The 17,073-nt window shown below is 39.1% G+C and overlaps 3 protein-coding genes across 4 annotated transcripts in view; 2 read left to right on the top strand and 1 right to left on the bottom strand.

Annotated features, from left to right (window-relative positions):
• The first annotated feature begins 278 nt into the window (after positions 1-278).
• Positions 279-1,946, top strand: LOC131428212 (polycomb protein eed-A). The gene is made up of 4 exons (XM_058591962.1): positions 279-487; positions 544-677; positions 740-911; positions 972-1,946. The coding sequence occupies exons 1-4, from the start codon at positions 410-412 to the stop codon at positions 1,860-1,862; spliced, it is 1,275 nt and encodes a 424-aa protein (XP_058447945.1). The 5' UTR covers positions 279-409; the 3' UTR covers positions 1,863-1,946.
• A 430-nt stretch (positions 1,947-2,376) lies between these two features.
• Positions 2,377-17,073, top strand: part of LOC131428211 (protein mothers against dpp) — an 87,654-nt gene continuing 72,957 nt past the window's right edge. The window contains exons 1-2 of the mRNA XM_058591960.1: positions 2,377-2,512; positions 2,827-3,230. The gene's annotated coding sequence lies outside the window, so the exon portion shown is untranslated. The remainder of the gene's footprint in view (positions 2,513-2,826; positions 3,231-17,073) is intronic.
• Positions 12,714-14,422, bottom strand: LOC131428213 (uncharacterized). Of its 2 annotated transcripts, XM_058591964.1 has the most exons (3): positions 13,476-14,421; positions 13,377-13,421; positions 12,714-13,292 (listed from the first exon to the last, which is right to left on the bottom strand). In XM_058591964.1, the coding sequence occupies exons 2-3, from the start codon at positions 13,380-13,382 to the stop codon at positions 12,786-12,788; spliced, it is 513 nt and encodes a 170-aa protein (XP_058447947.1). In that variant the 5' UTR covers positions 13,383-13,421; positions 13,476-14,421; the 3' UTR covers positions 12,714-12,785. The 2 variants fall into 2 exon arrangements, with proteins under 2 accessions (XP_058447947.1, XP_058447946.1); XM_058591963.1 differs by having other exon boundaries at positions 13,377-14,422.

The following is a 17,073-nucleotide window of genomic DNA, read 5'->3' as shown; positions in this document are numbered from 1 at the left end:
GTTAGCAAAATTTAAATATTCGCTTTCATTCTACATGAATATTTTATATGCAAACGTGAAAATTAAAAAGTTGTTAACAGAAGAGAAAGTAAACAAAATGAAATGAAATAAAATATTCACATCGAGTTCTCTGGATTCGTGTGCGGTCGTGAATTGAAAATTTTCATGTCCAGTGTAGAATAATTAGGCAACCGTTAATTCAACCGTTTCAATGATATATTGACCAACCCTGCAAACAAATCGAATCCAGCTGTCAAATTTTGCCGCTTTCCCTTCAAGAATCGTGTTTATTTTGTACAGAAAGAGCAACTTATCCTAATTTAGCTTCTTCTGCCCATGTCGCGCTGGTTTTGTGTTTGAAAGCTTCTGGTTTGAAAGTAATTTTCACTTAAAATTTGATCATTAGGAAATGAAGCTCAATACTAAAGAAGAACCATCTAACCAACCACAACAGGAGCAATCGGACGACGAGGAGGAAGAAGATGCGGTAAGGTACTTTGAACTCAAGTAAACCGACGCTTCAATTGCTTTGTTTCATTGTAGCACGAAACATCAAGCATAGGAAGCACTTGTACTGATAACACCTCCAATGGTAGCGAAAGCCACACAAACCGCAAGAAACGACGCCGACAAAGGAAAAAACTTCCAAAGGTAGTGAAACCTCTGTTCAAGTTTTCGTAAGTATAAACAATTAGGTTTGTATGAAAATTACGGTAATTTTTTGCTTTGTCCTTTTAAGATGCTACGTGAAAGAAGATCACGGACAACCGTTGTTTGGATGTCAATTCAATCATAATCTGAAGAAAGGCGAATTGCCAGTGTTTGCGGCTGTCGGAAGTAATCGGGTGACAATTTACCAGTGCCAGGAAAATGGAGACATCAAGCTACTGCAGTGCTATTCTGATCCCGATGTAGGTCTTGGCGAATATTTTATTTCATTTATTTGCTTTACTCGAGGGTTTATTCAACAGGTCGACGAAATATTCTATACTTGTGCATGGTCGCATGAAAGTGAAACCGGCCGGCCGATTCTTGCTGCAGCTGGTCTGCGTGGGGTAATTCGGGTGTTCAGTCCCGCAACCCTGAACACCTACAAGCACTACATTGGACACGGACATGCTATTAATGAGGTTAAATTTCATCCCAGAGAAAACTATCTCCTACTTTCAGCAAGCAAAGATCATTCGCTGCGTTTATGGAACACAAAGACGGATGTTTGCATAGCTCTCTTTGGCGGAGTAGAAGGCCATCGAGATGAGGTGTTGAGTGCGGATTTCGACATTTTAGGCAACCGGATTATGTCCTGTGGGATGGATCATTCGCTCAAGATGTGGCGGTTGGACACGGACACCATGAAGGATGCTATTCGGGGCAGCTTCACTTTCAATGCTTCCAAGGCTGTGTATCGATTTCCGTCGGTCAACGAACATTTTCCGGTGTTCTCGACTCGAGATATTCACCGCAATTACGTCGACTGTGTCAGATGGATTGGCGATTGTGTTTTGTCGAAATCGTGTGAAAACTCTATCGTGTGCTGGAAACCGGGCAATAACGAACATAAAAACAATGAGACTTCCACTACCGTTCTGAGTACCCTCGAGTATAAGGAATGCGACATCTGGTTCATTCGGTTTTCGCTCGATTACTGGCAAAAATATCTTGCACTGGGAAATCAGAGCGGGAAGACGTACATCTGGGAACTGGACACGGACGATCCCGTACATCCCCGATGCAGCCAGTTGTTCCACCCGAAGTGTACGACTGCGATCAGACAGACTTCGTTCTCCAGGACTGGCGATATTTTGATATGCGTGTGCGACGATGGAACCGTATGGCGATGGGATAAAGTGTCGCACAGTTGAAAAGAGGAGATGTGTTTCACGTTCTGTCATGTTTATATTTATTTTAATCAATCAACATTTTATTATACGTAGATACCACAACTAGATGAATATGCAATGCTTTAGAGAAATTCCCGTTTTCTTATTTTTATTTAAACTTTAGAAAAAGTTTGCCTCAATACTATTCAAATTCAAATTGTAGTTGAGATTCGTATTTATAACTGGTTTGTAAGATCTGCGTCTTGTTTTCTAAAACATCTTTGTAAGTAGTGTGAACGAAAATGCCACTAGGAAATCTTCCTACGACTTTTAAGATATCATTAATTATAATGAAAACTCTGGTTTTAATCAATACCTCAGGGGTTATTGAACAATTATTATATCTGAAATGATTTAATGAAAATTTCACAGGCACCTTAAGTCAACTGCTACTTCCTTCAGTTTTCCGCGAGAGTCCGCTCTGATGAAGATCGAATGTTCACTGGATGAATTTTCTCTTTTCTATATTTCGAAAAACCTCTCGCGGGTGTCGTATCTCCTCTCAGCTTGTTCCTCTTCTACATAAACAACCGTGATTGGTCTCCAAATATTAGCCTCGGAATCGTGTTAAAAAAGTGCAAATCTTGACCAAAATTACATAAACTACTAGAATAATCTATCGTCCATTGGCGGTGAGTGTTAACTAAAGTGGATCGGTTCGTTTTGTAGTGAAAAATTAGATCCAGACTTCTTGACGCCAGAAGGGTTGAGCATATCGCCTAGTGCGGCTATTTGGATGGAGTTGCGAGAAACTCGATGAACTCTTCAGTTGCACTAACACCACTGTGCATGAAGAGACCGAGAAATACATCCGATCAGGTACTGTGTTTGTAGGAGGACGTTCGTGACGTCACAGTCGATTGGCTTCCTGCTCGCTCAGCCTTTTTCGATGGGGACCGTCATTCAGAAATCAGTTTACTCATTCTATTTCTCTTGATGTGTGTAGACAAGTGTGCGTGCGATTCGACTCTGCTTGCTGCTGCTGCTGCTGCTGCTACCGATGAAGGAAGAAACCAGAAGCGAGAAGAAAGAGTGTGAAATTTTTGTCACTTTAGCAGACGCTACCGAAACGGATTCTAGCTCGTCACTCAGTGTTTAGTGCAGTATCGAAGTGTGAAGGATAGTGAAAAATTGCATTGGGCAACGTCGAATGTAAGTGGCGTGAAAATTGTTATTTTGATACTTGGTGATTGCGTCGGGTTGGCCAGGATCACTGACACGGGGATCAACCCACGAAGCGTTCTACAGGAGGCCATTTCTCGCAACCTTCAATAGCAGAGCAACACCAGTTCACTCGGGCGCAAGTCCAGCAGTAGCAACAACCCTCGCAGAAATTCCCAGGAAGAACAAGTGAGTAATGTGATATGACTCCGTTGGAAAATGATAATGTCCCTTTTCGTTAGGTTCTACTCCCCACAGGGAGGCAGCCTGGTGTATTTCCCCCCTCCCTTATGTGTACGGTCCAAATAATTATTCATCGTACATAAAATGAATCATTTCGGTCTAATCGCAGAAGTTTTCGCTATGTTTTTTGCTCATTCTGATACTGCTAGGTGAGCGGTGAGTGAAAAGTCTCGGTTCATTCGCTACCCGGCATCTCACATGCTCGGAAACGTCGCAGAAAAATTCACTCACTGGGAGAAGAGCGACAGCTCATTGTTTTGTTTGTCTTCTTTTTATCCTCCCTTCTAGTACAAGCATATGCGCGCACACACACACACGCGCATACACCCAAATCCAGAATATATAAACACGAGAAATTATTTCCTTACGATCAGCCGATTTGCGCGAATTGCAACTCTCGTGCCGAAGTTTGTTGTCATAATTCATGCGTCCTTTTTTTTGCTGTGCCTTGGTCGTCAAGCAAATTGATGGTTCCGATTCTAATGGGGCTCTGGGTCAGCGATTTTATTGTGAGCTGATGAAAGTTGTTTAAATTTTTATTGTTCCGTCCATCAACATCACATACCACGTTCGATCTATTGATAAAAACTCGGAGGAGAAACAGGTGCATAAGTCTTTGATTAATGAGTGCGCAACAAATACAATTATCCGATAACAAATAAACCTACCTTCGGAGTTACAGACAACTCCCCAAAAAGGTGAAAAATATGGTTAAGTCCCGACAAAAATTACGTCGGGTTGTTTGAAATGTTTTGAGGTGATTACCCAGTAAAAGCAGCTGCTTTCGGGTAAAATCCTCTGGGTTATACGAGTAAAGTTTCAAAATTAGGGTAAGAACATTAAAGAATTACTTGATCCAATGTAAAATTCCGATTTTAGTTCTATCAAAAATTAAATTTACTGCAAACATCGTTTGCACTTATTATATCCAAATTTCCATAATCTTGAACCATTCCCAAGTAACAACGAGTGTATGCTTTGTAGATGCATATATAGCAGATGTAAGGCAATGGTGTTCTATGTCTGCCTTATATACGCATATGATGCGAATGTGAGATTTCGTGGTTACTCGGGTTTAGCACCGATCCGAATAGCATATTGAGCTTCAGTATCCGACAGGAAACTTGAATTTCTATTTTAACGGACTTCGCAGTAGATTCATAAATCTCAGAACATGATGCATGACCGAATCTAAATGAATTGTAGATTTCCTGGATATATCTTGGGCTGCTGCTCTCCTGTCTCTCCGTCTTCTTCCATTGTACACATCCTATCAGAGCTTAAGCCTTATCTTCGTTATTTTACTGTCTCTTTCGTAAATGATCGCATCCAAAACAAACCAACAGTGACGAAGTATTTTTGGTCGCTCACTGCAACAAAAGACAGTATCAATGCCAACGTCACTCGTTCCCCTATGAGAAGACAAAACCCAACTAAGGTCTACAGAGAGAATCAGTCGAATTTCAATTGTCATTCTTTCTTCGATATAAAGAGAATCGGTGAAGCTTGCCTTTAGAGAGTGCCCAAAATATAATAATTGAATAATTAACTACACTCCAAAACCTCTTTGAAAACCAAAACTACTGTAAATACGAGCACAAATAGTTAAACAACATTGTGTACCATTGGTTCTCGAAGCTTCGATTGAATATCGATACTGCACAGTATACGATTTTCACTGAAAACCGAGAAAGACAAAGGGAAAACGAAAGAAAGAACACAATTTTAAAACTACTGTTCCGCTTTTGTAGTGGACTGTACATGAATCTTGTTCTCAACATTTGCAAGCGGAGCTGAGAGTGAAATTTAATTCTCATCATTTTCGTCTATTTTGCCTCAATGAAAATTATTATTATTATTATCTGTCCTATGAATTCGCCATCTACTCGCAGTTGGTGACTTCTTCCAGATTCATAGCATCACGTAGGCCATCCTCTTTTTCGGCATTCTTGCTACATGTCCAGTCCACTGTTCTATAAGCCTTCCAATGTCAGCATGTTTGTATGCTTGGTGCAGCTCGTGAGTAGTTTTCTCTTAAACACGTCGAGTACTCAAAAACCTGTCTCCCTTATTGACCATGCCTCAGGTAGCAGATAGTTCAAGTTTTGTACGTAGCTGTAAGCAACGGAATTTCAGTTGGTTACGAAGTTAGTAAAAAGTTTTAGCAGCTCGTTTTCGTTATAACATGGCAGATCCCAGAAAAAATCCTGATTTTGATTCAGATCCAACTTCCGGTTTCGGAGACAGGTAAGGTAAGGGTTAAACAATTTTTTGAGTTTTTTTTCTATACGTGATCATGTTTTGAGTAGTGAGTTACTCGAAATTGGTGCCTCGTGACGACATTTACAGGTTGTGCACTGTTTATGTGGTATGAACTCAGTTGTAACAGCCCGTTGTAAATGAAAGATAACGATTGGGAAATGAATATTCGTTTGTGTTTGCCAATACAGTGAAATATTGATATACTTTTGGATGGGATTTTTTTTATTAAACTTATGTCGTATCATCGACACAATAAAAGCATTTGGCCCTCTGCACATCGAGCAAATCTGTCAATAACTTCATCAATAAACCCGTTTTGACGTTGCAACTGAGACAGCAATTTGTTTTCTACTGCCATAAGCATAAGCCACTGAAACCCCTCTTAGAGGTAAGCATACAAGTTCTAACGGAGCTGAACGTGACAGAGAGAACAACAAATCTTAGAGCTGAGCTGAATAAACGTTCTTTTCTTTAATCTGTGCAGTAACTCATGTGCATGAAAAAAAAACACTAACACAGAGATACTTGAAATTTTGTGGAATTGCTGTGGATAAAATCGCTCATAATTTTATATTCAGTATCATCCGACCTGCTTTTATCGAATAAATTGAGAATCTAAAAAACAGTTTCACTGAATTTTACCCATTTGTGCAGTGCACGAGATGCACATGAGGACAAGACGCCACTGCCAGAATCCGATTTTTGGTCCCGGAAGTACCGGAAATAGCGATCAAAAACTCTAAATTTGGAATTCACTTCAATTTCTCAAATATTTTCATCAACTGTGGATCAATTGAAGGATTTAACAATCCCATACTGCCGTTCTACGCATAATTGTCTCATAGATATCGGAAATCCCAAAAGGCTGGTCACTTTAGAAATGCACATGTCATTTATAGCCAATTCGCAAAAATGACAATAAATTTCTGTTTTCACATTAACTTTCGTTGTGAAAAAAGTAAATATGCAGTTAATTTAAAGTCAATGCGATACACACACACTGAAAAAAGTGAATTGTAAGTGGTAATTGCAGCTAAAAAGAAACCGTAATTCAGAGTTTATATAATTTAATTTTGTTAATATATGAAATTTATCAGAAGTGATCAAACCCTTGGGAAAACCCATAGAATTTGGGACAATTATGCGTAGAACGGCAGAATTGGTGACTGTAAAATTTTAACACGATTTGAATATAAAAACATGAGCTTAGTTTTTGAGAAAATCAAATTTTAATTTCATTATTCTGTTTTCTATTATATTCTACTACAGTTCGATATGGCATTTCCGAGATCCATTTAATTATACGCCAAGGAACGGACTTTCGATCTTACGCTTAAGCACAGACTTCTTGCCAACGATTTTGGATACTTTTTTCCAATCAAAAGTCAAAAGTGGTAGTGAAATGCGCTGTCTTGACATGTGTTTCCATTTGTTTGGCCTGGGCACGGTTTAGAGGATTCATATCTTTGAGAAAGAATTTGACTCCATAATTGATGTCAAAACTTGCCAAAACAGTACTAGATTATGATGTATTGGGATCATTCAAAGTAGGTTCCATTGCATGCATTCCGGAATGTATAAATCCGCTGTCATAGGATTCGGAATGATTCCACACCCACACATTGCTTGCCAAACCATTGTTTTTTTCTCCGAATTTACTTTATCCAACAACAATTTTATAGAATTTATCCATCATTCATAATAACGCATGCTTATTTTTCGCACACTAATTTATCATATAACTTATGGACACTTGGTTCAACAGATGCAACTTGTTTTAGTCTTTTTTATGTTTCTCGAGCATTCTCAGTCCATTGTGTGTTTTTGCTCGATCGACGGTAGTTTTGGAGGTTCCCAGCTTTTTGGAAACGTATCATACGGAAGCATCCGTTTCTTCGGATGAAAGTTTGCACGATATTCTGATCCCGGTTTCGGTTCATAGGAACAAATTTACGTCCAGGGTTTTACTTGGCCCAATTGGGTAGACTTTTTACGATACATCCGATTCGTGTTATGAATTGTTCCGACGCTCAGACTTTCCATTTTTGTCAACTGACCCAGCGAATCGTTGGGAATAGTGCATCATTTGTGCATGATTTCCTTGCGTATTTCCCGGTGAAAAATAAATGTACCGACGCTTGAGGCTCAATGATTTACAGATTGAAATGTAAACAAGGGGGACGGGTATAGCGTGATGGGATAGTCGATGCCTATCACGCAGCCCGCCTGGGTTCGATTCCCAACCCCGCACATAGGGCCAGAAAGATTTTCTGGTCCGAAGAGGCGAATGACCTTAAGATGTTAAAACCTCTATAATTGAAACAAAAAAAAAAAATGTAAACAATAATACACACTAATCATTAGCACATCATATGAAAACAAAAAAAGCGCATCAAAATATTGCTTAAGCTTTCTGGGACACCCCATATATCGGTTTCCGGATTTCGGTTCCGAAAGTACCGGAAATAGTGATGAAACACTCCGAAAAGGAGGTCACTCAGGTGTTTCTCAGAGACGGCAGAATTGGTTTTCGTAAAAATAGTAAGTGTATACATAAGTTCGTGCTGGTTTTAACAGATGGCGTAACTTGATTATTATTCCAATGATCTACAATTCCAAATAACACATTGCACAATCTCCTTCAAGAGCAGTACAATCATCCCAACGCTTCTCTAATTTCTCGATGCCGTTTTTGTAGAAAGTGTTGCCTCAAAATAGGCCCATATTCAGCAATTACTGTTTCATTTGAGTTGAGTTTGAGTTCCCGTCGAGCATTTTTGTTATGAGATCGGCGAAGATAGTCAGTAATCATTGAGGGTCATATCTGGACCTTACGGTTCAATTTAACCATCATTGTCATCGATGACTTGTGAATCGGTGCTTTGTCTTGCTGGAACACCTTCCTTCGACATATGAGTTAGTTTTTCCTTGATTTTTGAATTTGAACGATCTAACAACGCAATGTAGTGTTCGCTATTGATTATTTTCCCTTTTTAAGATAGTTGATGAAGACTATACCATGTGCATCCCAAAATATTACCTTTCCAGCTGACTGTTGTGTCTTTGGACGCTCCGGACGTGGCTCACCGGCTGCAATCCACTCAGATGATGATCGTTTTGATTCCGAAGAGCAATGATTGATCCATGTTTCATCCATTGTCACATGTCGACCCAAAAAATCTGATTTATTACTTGTAAACATGTCTAACACTGCTCTGAATCATCAACACGTTGTTTTTGATCGACGGTCAATTGGACGAGCCGAACGTTCACCATAATCGGTGTCTGTACGATCACGTTTAAATTCAGCTAACCAATAACAACTGAGTTTTTTTTCGATGGTGCAGAATCCGGATAACACTTTGCTGAGCTTGTACAGTATTTTTTCATCCAAAAGCGTCGATAAATTAACACCCGAAACTATTTTGAATCCATTGTTTTAGCAATGTTAAAAGAGATAACAAAACGTTGGCGTTTGGACAATGATGATTTAATACGACCCTCATTAGAGTAGAAGGGGTTTAAAAGCTTTGGAATCAGTGTCATTTAGCTGAAGCGAAAACTACAATATTTTTTTTACTATGAAAATGTCGAACTTTGTAACGAATAAATTGTTGTTTTGTGGGACGAACTTTTTAGTTATTTCAATATGAAGAGAAGTATGTTGGTGGAAATATTTGGTGAGCATGCTCTAGCTCGATTTGTTTCGTAGTTGTTAGAATTGATATTTTTTTATAGAGATGAGAAAATATCAACACAATGGAACACATTGTGTGAGAAACCGTCGTGGGCAGAATGTGACAACTTCTCGTAACCTTACTTTTGCCGGTTCGGATAGTAAATGGCAAACGACCTTTGCCTTTACTTTCTGACATATCAGAGACTCGGATGATTCGTATCGCTTAGATGCCTTAGTTCGACTCCTCTGGTAGATGGTAAAACTTTATATGCAAGAAGCCTTCTGCTTACTTAAATAACCCTTGTCACGTCTCACTTTTCCGCACTTTATTCTTCACATCCTTGCTCTTCCTTGAGTACTATGGCTCTATAATTTCATATTCTTTCTCTTCTTATAATCTCTAGTTAGTTTGATATCGTTAAAAACCGAAAAAAGTAAAAATTACCAGATGTCATAAAAAAAAGTAAAAAAAATATATATTTTTTAATTGTGTGTGAGTACATTCGATTTTGGTACGAATTTTGCACTGAATTTTCATATTTCAACAGTTGAATATTTTTTCTAGCTCTTTGGTAAACATTTATAGCCCTTTAAATGGCCGGCTCAATCTGCGAACGGTGCACGAAATAAATCTCGCTGTAATTTTTTCTCACATTAGAACAAGCAATACGTGAACTGCGAACGGTGTACAAAGGCAAATGGAGGCTTCTTTCTCCCAAGAAAAAGGGTGACAACGAGATCCGATAAAAAATTAACTCCGATAAAAAAAAATAACTCAATCGGCCACGTAAAGCTTGTAACCCAATAAGACTAAATAATAAATATAATTTTCCTTTAGTTATACGTATTGCAGCCCTCATCAGTGTTTCTATTTTAGGTTTAATACACTGATGAAGGTTTCAAAAGGCAGATTAATATACTCACATCTGTGTCTGTAACTGTTTCGTGAATCAAAGGGGATTTTTTTTTCTTTGGATGCAATTCAGTGTATTTCATAAAACGCTCTAGAAAAACAAAAAGGACGGGTGGCTAATGTCAGAGACATAACTGGATGACGTGAATACGAATAAATCTGACATAGTTCTTCACACTTCGAAAACTTTGTCTTTAGTTTAGAAAATTTTGTCCTCATTTATTATTAAAAAGGTAAACAAACATAATAGAAATACGTTTATTACGAGTCTCAAAAAAAATGTGGAATAATAGAATTTGTCATAATATTGTAAGTAAAGTGATGGCGTCGACCGATGTATAACAAGTAAAAGTCTATTCGTATTTTTGTATTTTCAGGAGTACCTTTTGGGAAGTGTATAAACCATATATGGCAAATTGTAGTATCTAAAACATGTAGCGATATATATGTCATAAATTTAAATAAGAGGATACAATAAAACAAAATTTCTTAGAATCTGCTTGGATTTATCTGTTTAAATTTGGAACCTCGAAATTCATAAGAATATTAAAAAATGCATTTTATAATATTCATAATAACTGAACGGATTCGTCCACTCATAAAGTTGTAGTGTATTGTTATGAATGGCCAAACTTTCACTACTCGTATTGTCTACGGGAACTACCATGTATCTGAGTATTATTGATTCTGCTGTGGAACACATATTTATTTTCTATATAGGGGTGCAAATCAGAAACTCAAGGGAAAATACACGTAGAAATGTGGTCAGGTTTTAAACACTTACAGCTTTGTATCAATTATTAATATTATTTCATCATTTGATTGGAAATATAGTTTCGATTTGAATGTATAAAACCACGTATTTTCAATTACATATGGCTGAAGTTTTGATTAGTAACGAGCAGTGTCCTATTTGTCTGTTAAAATTCTCCGGCATACCGGATTTCCCTGCCATAGACGACGATATATCGACGAAAGAATAAGCGATATATCAAAAAGGAAAACATCGCTCTGATTGATCAATCAATGCAAAAGCGAAGCTGTTGGATCACGCGAATCTATAAATAGAAGCGAAATTATAGCTAACGTTTCAGTCCTACGCGTAGCATGCTACAGGTAGGTTGTTGCTAGACAACAAGACCATAAAACGATTTGAAGCTTTAATTGGTATGCTCTGATCTTGTGTCATGCAAGCTCGAATGAAATTCCATGTTATGTCGTTTTGCCTGAGAAATTGACAACTACCCCAGGATAAATTTTGAGTGCGATTAATTTCTAACTTATATAAGATGAGCTCGATTGATAATGAGAAAAAGTTTATCGCTTCAACCGAAATCGCAGAATGGTAGAGAAACTTAACGGTATAAAAATAACTGCTTGCATACCAAACTTGAACACAAGCTTAACGAAAAGAAGCTTTAATATCAAAATCGTATCGCAAGTATGTACCTTTGTACAATTGTAATGAATGAAGTTCATGTTTGACATGTACCAGTGGTAATTTGAAAGGGAAAAAGCTTGCTTTTACCCCCAAATTTATGCTAGGTGCACATAACCATTTTCTTAAGTTTACGTTTCGTCTTCGACTAATCAGTGCGTCAGCAGATTATGCTGACCACAATCTGTACGGCCAGTAAGCCGAAACTTGTTTCGTTCGAGACGTCAGTTTAGACGTTACACTCCTTTGTGTAATAAAAAGTGTTTTGCAAATAGCATTAACGTTACGTCTGCTCAGCGGATTATGTTGATCCGGGGGTTTGCGTCAGCATAATCTGCTGACGCACTGATGAGTCGAAGACGAAACGTAAACTTAAGAAAATATGTACCAGTGGTTTGACCACATTTCCCATAACACGTATTCAAATTAGAATGAACACGTAAACAAACCAATGATAGTAGTCAAAATGAGTGTTCTTCGATTTTTGTGTAAGCTTGTTTGTAAACTGTACCGCTGGACTGACAAGGATGAATGCTTGTTCATTTGTGACATCACGAGAAAAAATCTAATAAGGTTTTGCATAATGACGCACAAATGAACTGCCGATGAATCATATTAATCTTTTGACAGCTATCAGTGGTTTGTTCACATAGCTATTAGGTTTTGCACAAACATGACATAACCTCACAAAAAGGAACAAAATGAATCAATTTTGACAGCTATCAGTGGTTTGTTTGTGTGTTCATTGCGTTCATTCTAATCTGAATACGTGTTGATAGATATGTAAACAAACCACTGATAGCTGTCAAAACCTGAACTTGATTTATCGGCAGTTTATCGTTAGTTCATTTGTGTCGTCATCGTGCAAAACCTAATTAGGTCCATTTCGTTTTACAAGATGACATTACAAATGAACTCGAAAAAAAAAACTTGTTTGTTTATCTTTCTGATTACACGTACTAAATTAGCTGTGAAAAGATGTTCATTCGGCGAATTTTGTGAGCTGATCTCATGTTCGTTTAAAACTTAATACAATTGAACCCACTGGAAGCGGCATGAATAATTAACTGCATTTATATTTGAGTACAAAACGCACGAAATGTTTATCATTAAAATAAGTCTTTATTTTGGCACAAATACTTTTAATAATAATTCATTTAACACCATCATTTTTCCTAATCTAAATCTAGTTCCGCTATGGGATCACTCTTACGCCACCGGCAATGGCTGCAGATTCTGGGCCACCACCGAGTGCTGGTATCCTTCCGGTAGTGGTGCCACGTGTCGGACGGCTGGAGTCTCGGCAATGTAGTACGGACCGCTGCGCAGATCAACGGCACCGGCTTCGGCATTGGCCGCGGCAGCACTTTCATCTTCCAGATGCTGAACGTGGTTCGACACGTCAAGTTCTCCCTCCGGGATCGGATGAACCTCTACGTATTCTTCGGAGGGCAGGGCATAGTAAACAACGGGTGGTCCAGGATGAACGGGAACGGGTTTCACGACCGGAGCTGGCCAGATGGCTGAAAGTGGGTACGGCAGCGAGATGCTGGGCAATTTCGGGAGTGGAATTTTCGGCAGTTCAATGGCGGGTAGCTTCTTTCCGGCAATCCACTTGTGGAACAGGAATTTTTTGGCCAGTGTCGCGGTAATCAGTGTCGGTTCGCTGGCTACGAAATTGGCACAGATGACCACTACGGCGAGCACGATTGTGAACTGGAAATATGATTCGAGAATTAGTGAGTTGAGTTGCTCCAGATGCGGAATGTTCTAAGCTGGTGAACCTACGGGGATACTTACCTTCATGGTTGCTGATCGGTTGGTTGCCCTGTAGATGTTTACAAACTGAATTGTAGAAGTTGTATATTGTTGAAATAGAACTGCCATATGCTTTTATACCTGTAAAATTTTCCTATTGGGACCCTCTCCCGTTGGATGAGACCGGTTCCTATTTCGGGGTGTGCTTTGAAGGTTGACCTACGAATCGGCGCAGCAATGCGTTGAAATCAATACCTTTTATGTAATACTGCCCTTGAGCTGCTCGTTTGTGAATTGCGAAAATAGTGCCAGCACAATGTTACGCAACATTGTCGATTTACTGTTATCAGTAAATGTTCCCATTTCTGCAAATATCGCTGCGAAGAAAGAAAAAAAAAACGGAAATGACATGAGAACAATTTGATCAGCTGTTCTCTGCTTCGAAAACAAATCAAAACATTATTTCTTCGATCAGTTTTCGAAGGGTTGCCTTCTGCAAATAGGTCCCATCCAATTGAGCGAGGGCTTCCACGGATCGTGGGACAACTACGCGATTATGGACAGTATATGTGTTTATGTCAATATTGATAAGAAAGTGTTTCCCACTTCGATTGAGCATGAGGTTCATTCATTATTTGCCAATCGGTTTCATAAGGCGTTGCAAATTGACCAGAACCATGGGCTGGCCGCGTGTTTTGCATTGATCGTGCGGATGCTGAAATCATGGTGCCTCAGTTAGCTCACTAGCGAGGAAATTGCGCGAGATGCGCGAAGGTCGCGAGTACCAGAGAGTACCGGATTTGCTGGCTCTTTCTTTCGATCGGTGAAAGTTGATACTAGGGGCGCCTGACAGACGCCGGCCAAGCGGAATGCGCACAGCAGATATGTCCTACGGACCGATAAAACAATTTTTGCAGTTATTGGTTAGCATCGGAAATTTCTCGCGTTTATCACACCGCTGGCACTGTTTTTTTTTTGCTGCCGGCATTATATTCGTTATCCGGCACCGAGTGAATGGTGTTAGTTCATTGTGATTGCGGAACGGTTTAATAAGCGGCATATTTCTGAATGGAACTATAATCGATTCCACTTTCTGGAATTTGTTGTATGCTATTGTATCTTAAACTTTGTTGATGTTTTTAGGATTTAAGTTGCAGTCGATTTCAATAACAAAAAAAGAAAGGCAATCGTAATCAGAGTTCATCTGTTCATCTATTTTCTTTTTCGAACCAGTTGAAGATACTTGAGTTCCTTCCTCTCCGTTGCGAGCATCAGTTCAAATAGAATAATAAAAACTTTGATTCCAATTCGCCAATGAATCATATCCAGTTCACAATCGTGCTCGCCGTAGTAGTCATCTGTGCCAATTTTGTAGCCAGCGAACCGACACTGGCCAAAAAATTCCTGTTCCACAAGTGGATTGCCGGAAAGAAGCTACCCGCCGCCATAGAACTGCCCAAAATTCCACTCCCGAAATTGCCCAGCATCTCGCTGCCGTGCCCACTTTCAGCCATCTGGCCAGCTCCGGTCGTGAAACCCGTTCCCGTTCATCCTGGACCACCCGTTGTTTACTATGCCCTGCCCTCCGAAGAATACGTAGAGGTTCATCCGATCCCGGAGGGAGAACTTGACGTGTCGAACCACGTTCAGCATCTGGAAGATGAAAGTGCTGCCGCGGCCAATGCCGAAGCCGGTGCCGTTGATCTGCGCAGTGGTCCGTACTACATTGCCGAGACTCCAGCCGTCCGACACGTGGCACCACTGCCGGAAGGATACCAGCACTCGGTGGTGGCCCAGAATCTGCAGCCATTGCCGGTGGTGTAAGAGTGATCCCATGTCGGAACTAGATTTAGATTAGGCAAAATGATGGTGTTAAATGAATTATTATTAAAAGTATTTGTGCCAAAATAAAGGCTTACTTTAACGATAAACATTTCGTACGTTTTATAAATAAGTTAATTATTCATGTCGCTTTAAGTGGGATCATTTGTTGCATTAAGTTTTACAAAATTCGCTGGATGAACATCATCTTGTAAAACAAAATGGGCTTAATTTGATTTTTTATCGTGATGTCACAAATGAATAAGCATACTCGAAACACCAAACTGCTTTTACGATTGTAGGAAAACAGGACTGACTATCTTATCATTAAAATGTTGATTTGCTGGATAGTCGGTTGAGTTGCGCATTTCGCAACATTTGGTAGCCCATAGTTTTTTTTTACTACACGTTCGAAATGAAGGAACGAAAAAATTCGTTCACAGGAGAAGCTCTCCTTAACAATCTAACATAAACCGCTAAGCAGACGTAAAAGTTTACACTTTTTGAGTGCCTTTCACGTCTGCTTAGCGATTCAGGTTGGACTGCTAAAGCTGTTCAGGTATGAACTGCTAAAGCTTTGATAGGTCGGAGACGAAACATAAAAATATTGACAACGATTGAAGTGTACATTATACAAAATGGTTAGTAGTAACTAAACCCTACGAAAAGTATTCTCCTGGAAGCTATAGATATACCGCATCTTTGTGCCTGATAAACCGTTTTTTCGAGTACTTCGAAGCCCATTCGGCAAACCCATAAGGTTCTTCTCCACCGGCAGAAAAGGAGCTGATTTTCACATCGAAATGTCTGTGACTGGTGTGACGCAGAAAATCGTGAGTTGCCGTGCCAAGCCGGTGAGGACAATACTGATGACGTATACGGACGATAGTTGATGCGTGATACCGTGATACCGAGTATTGCAGGAAAAGCGGTTGCAAAATAATGATTGTCGAAGTGATTTTGCTCAAAGATATTGCAAAACACGATGTTCCGAAAGTCGTAATGATCGGAAATGCTTAAATCAGAAGTTCTGTCCCACATTGCTCAAACCGAATATCTGTTGTTCCGATCCATTTTATAGCAAGACCCAGTGGCGTCTCGTCCTCATGTGCAACTCGTGCACTGCACAACCGGTCAAATTGAAGGAATTAACTGCATCCCAATCTGCATTCAATTATTTTTTAAATTCTCTATTATTCTCTATAGCTGCTTGCGCATGGTGGTCAATAACTGCTTATGCTTATGGCAGTTGAAAACAAATGGCTGTCTCAGTTGCAACGTCGAAGCGGTTTTACTGATGAAACTATTGACAGGTTTACTCGAGGTGCAGAGTATGGAATTATTCTATTGAATAAGTTAAATTCCCATCCAAAAACATCACACCCTGTAATTCTGGAACCTGATGTCAGATAGTGAATTAAGATTAGGAAATTATTAAGAAACCTCAATACTACTGAGTTTGTGAAAATCGGTACAGTAATATTTAAGAGGAGTTAGTGACAATTTTTCTTCTTTTTCGTGCAGATATGTACTGCCCATACTCGCATATCAGTCCCATATCGATTTTCGCCAATATTGAGTTAGCTTCAGGAATGCAATCTATCCTTAATATACTCTCAGAAATTGCAATAAAAGTTTATGGTTTGTTCAGAAAAATGCTAAAAAAAAAAATTATGGTTTGTTCAGAAAAATGTGAAAAAAATATCAACTTATATCTGTCCCATATGCAAAGTACCCGCATATCAGTCCCATTCAGTGCAAATATCAATAATTTCATTTGTTGCAATATTGGAATAGCAAAGGTGTAGTACCGATATGACATGTAATAATACCACGATTTAGCATTAGGTAGCACAATAGATCAAAAAATTCGAAAATAAAATTTTAATCGTCTTTTTCTCGACATGCCGATTTTCCA

The sequence above is a fragment of the Malaya genurostris genome, chromosome 2 (assembly GCF_030247185.1).
Source record: "Malaya genurostris strain Urasoe2022 chromosome 2, Malgen_1.1, whole genome shotgun sequence".
NCBI classification, from domain to species: domain Eukaryota; kingdom Metazoa; phylum Arthropoda; class Insecta; order Diptera; family Culicidae; genus Malaya; species Malaya genurostris.
Note: the sequence above shows the minus strand (reverse complement) of the source record. Positions and strands in the feature narration are given on the sequence as shown.

Coding starts and splice junctions, on each gene's coding strand:
- LOC131428212 (XM_058591962.1), top strand. CDS start 410: ATGAAGCTCAATACTAAAGAAGAACCATCTAACCAACCACAACAGGAG. Junction 488..543: donor ACGAGGAGGAAGAAGATGCG/GTAAGGTACTTT, acceptor GTTTCATTGTAG/CACGAAACATCAAGCATAGG. Junction 678..739: donor AAACCTCTGTTCAAGTTTTC/GTAAGTATAAAC, acceptor TGTCCTTTTAAG/ATGCTACGTGAAAGAAGATC.
- LOC131428213 (XM_058591963.1), bottom strand. CDS start 13,463: ATGGCAGTTCTATTTCAACAATATACAACTTCTACAATTCAGTTTGTA. Junction 13,293..13,376: donor ACCGATCAGCAACCATGAAG/GTAAGTATCCCC, acceptor TCATATTTCCAG/TTCACAATCGTGCTCGCCGT.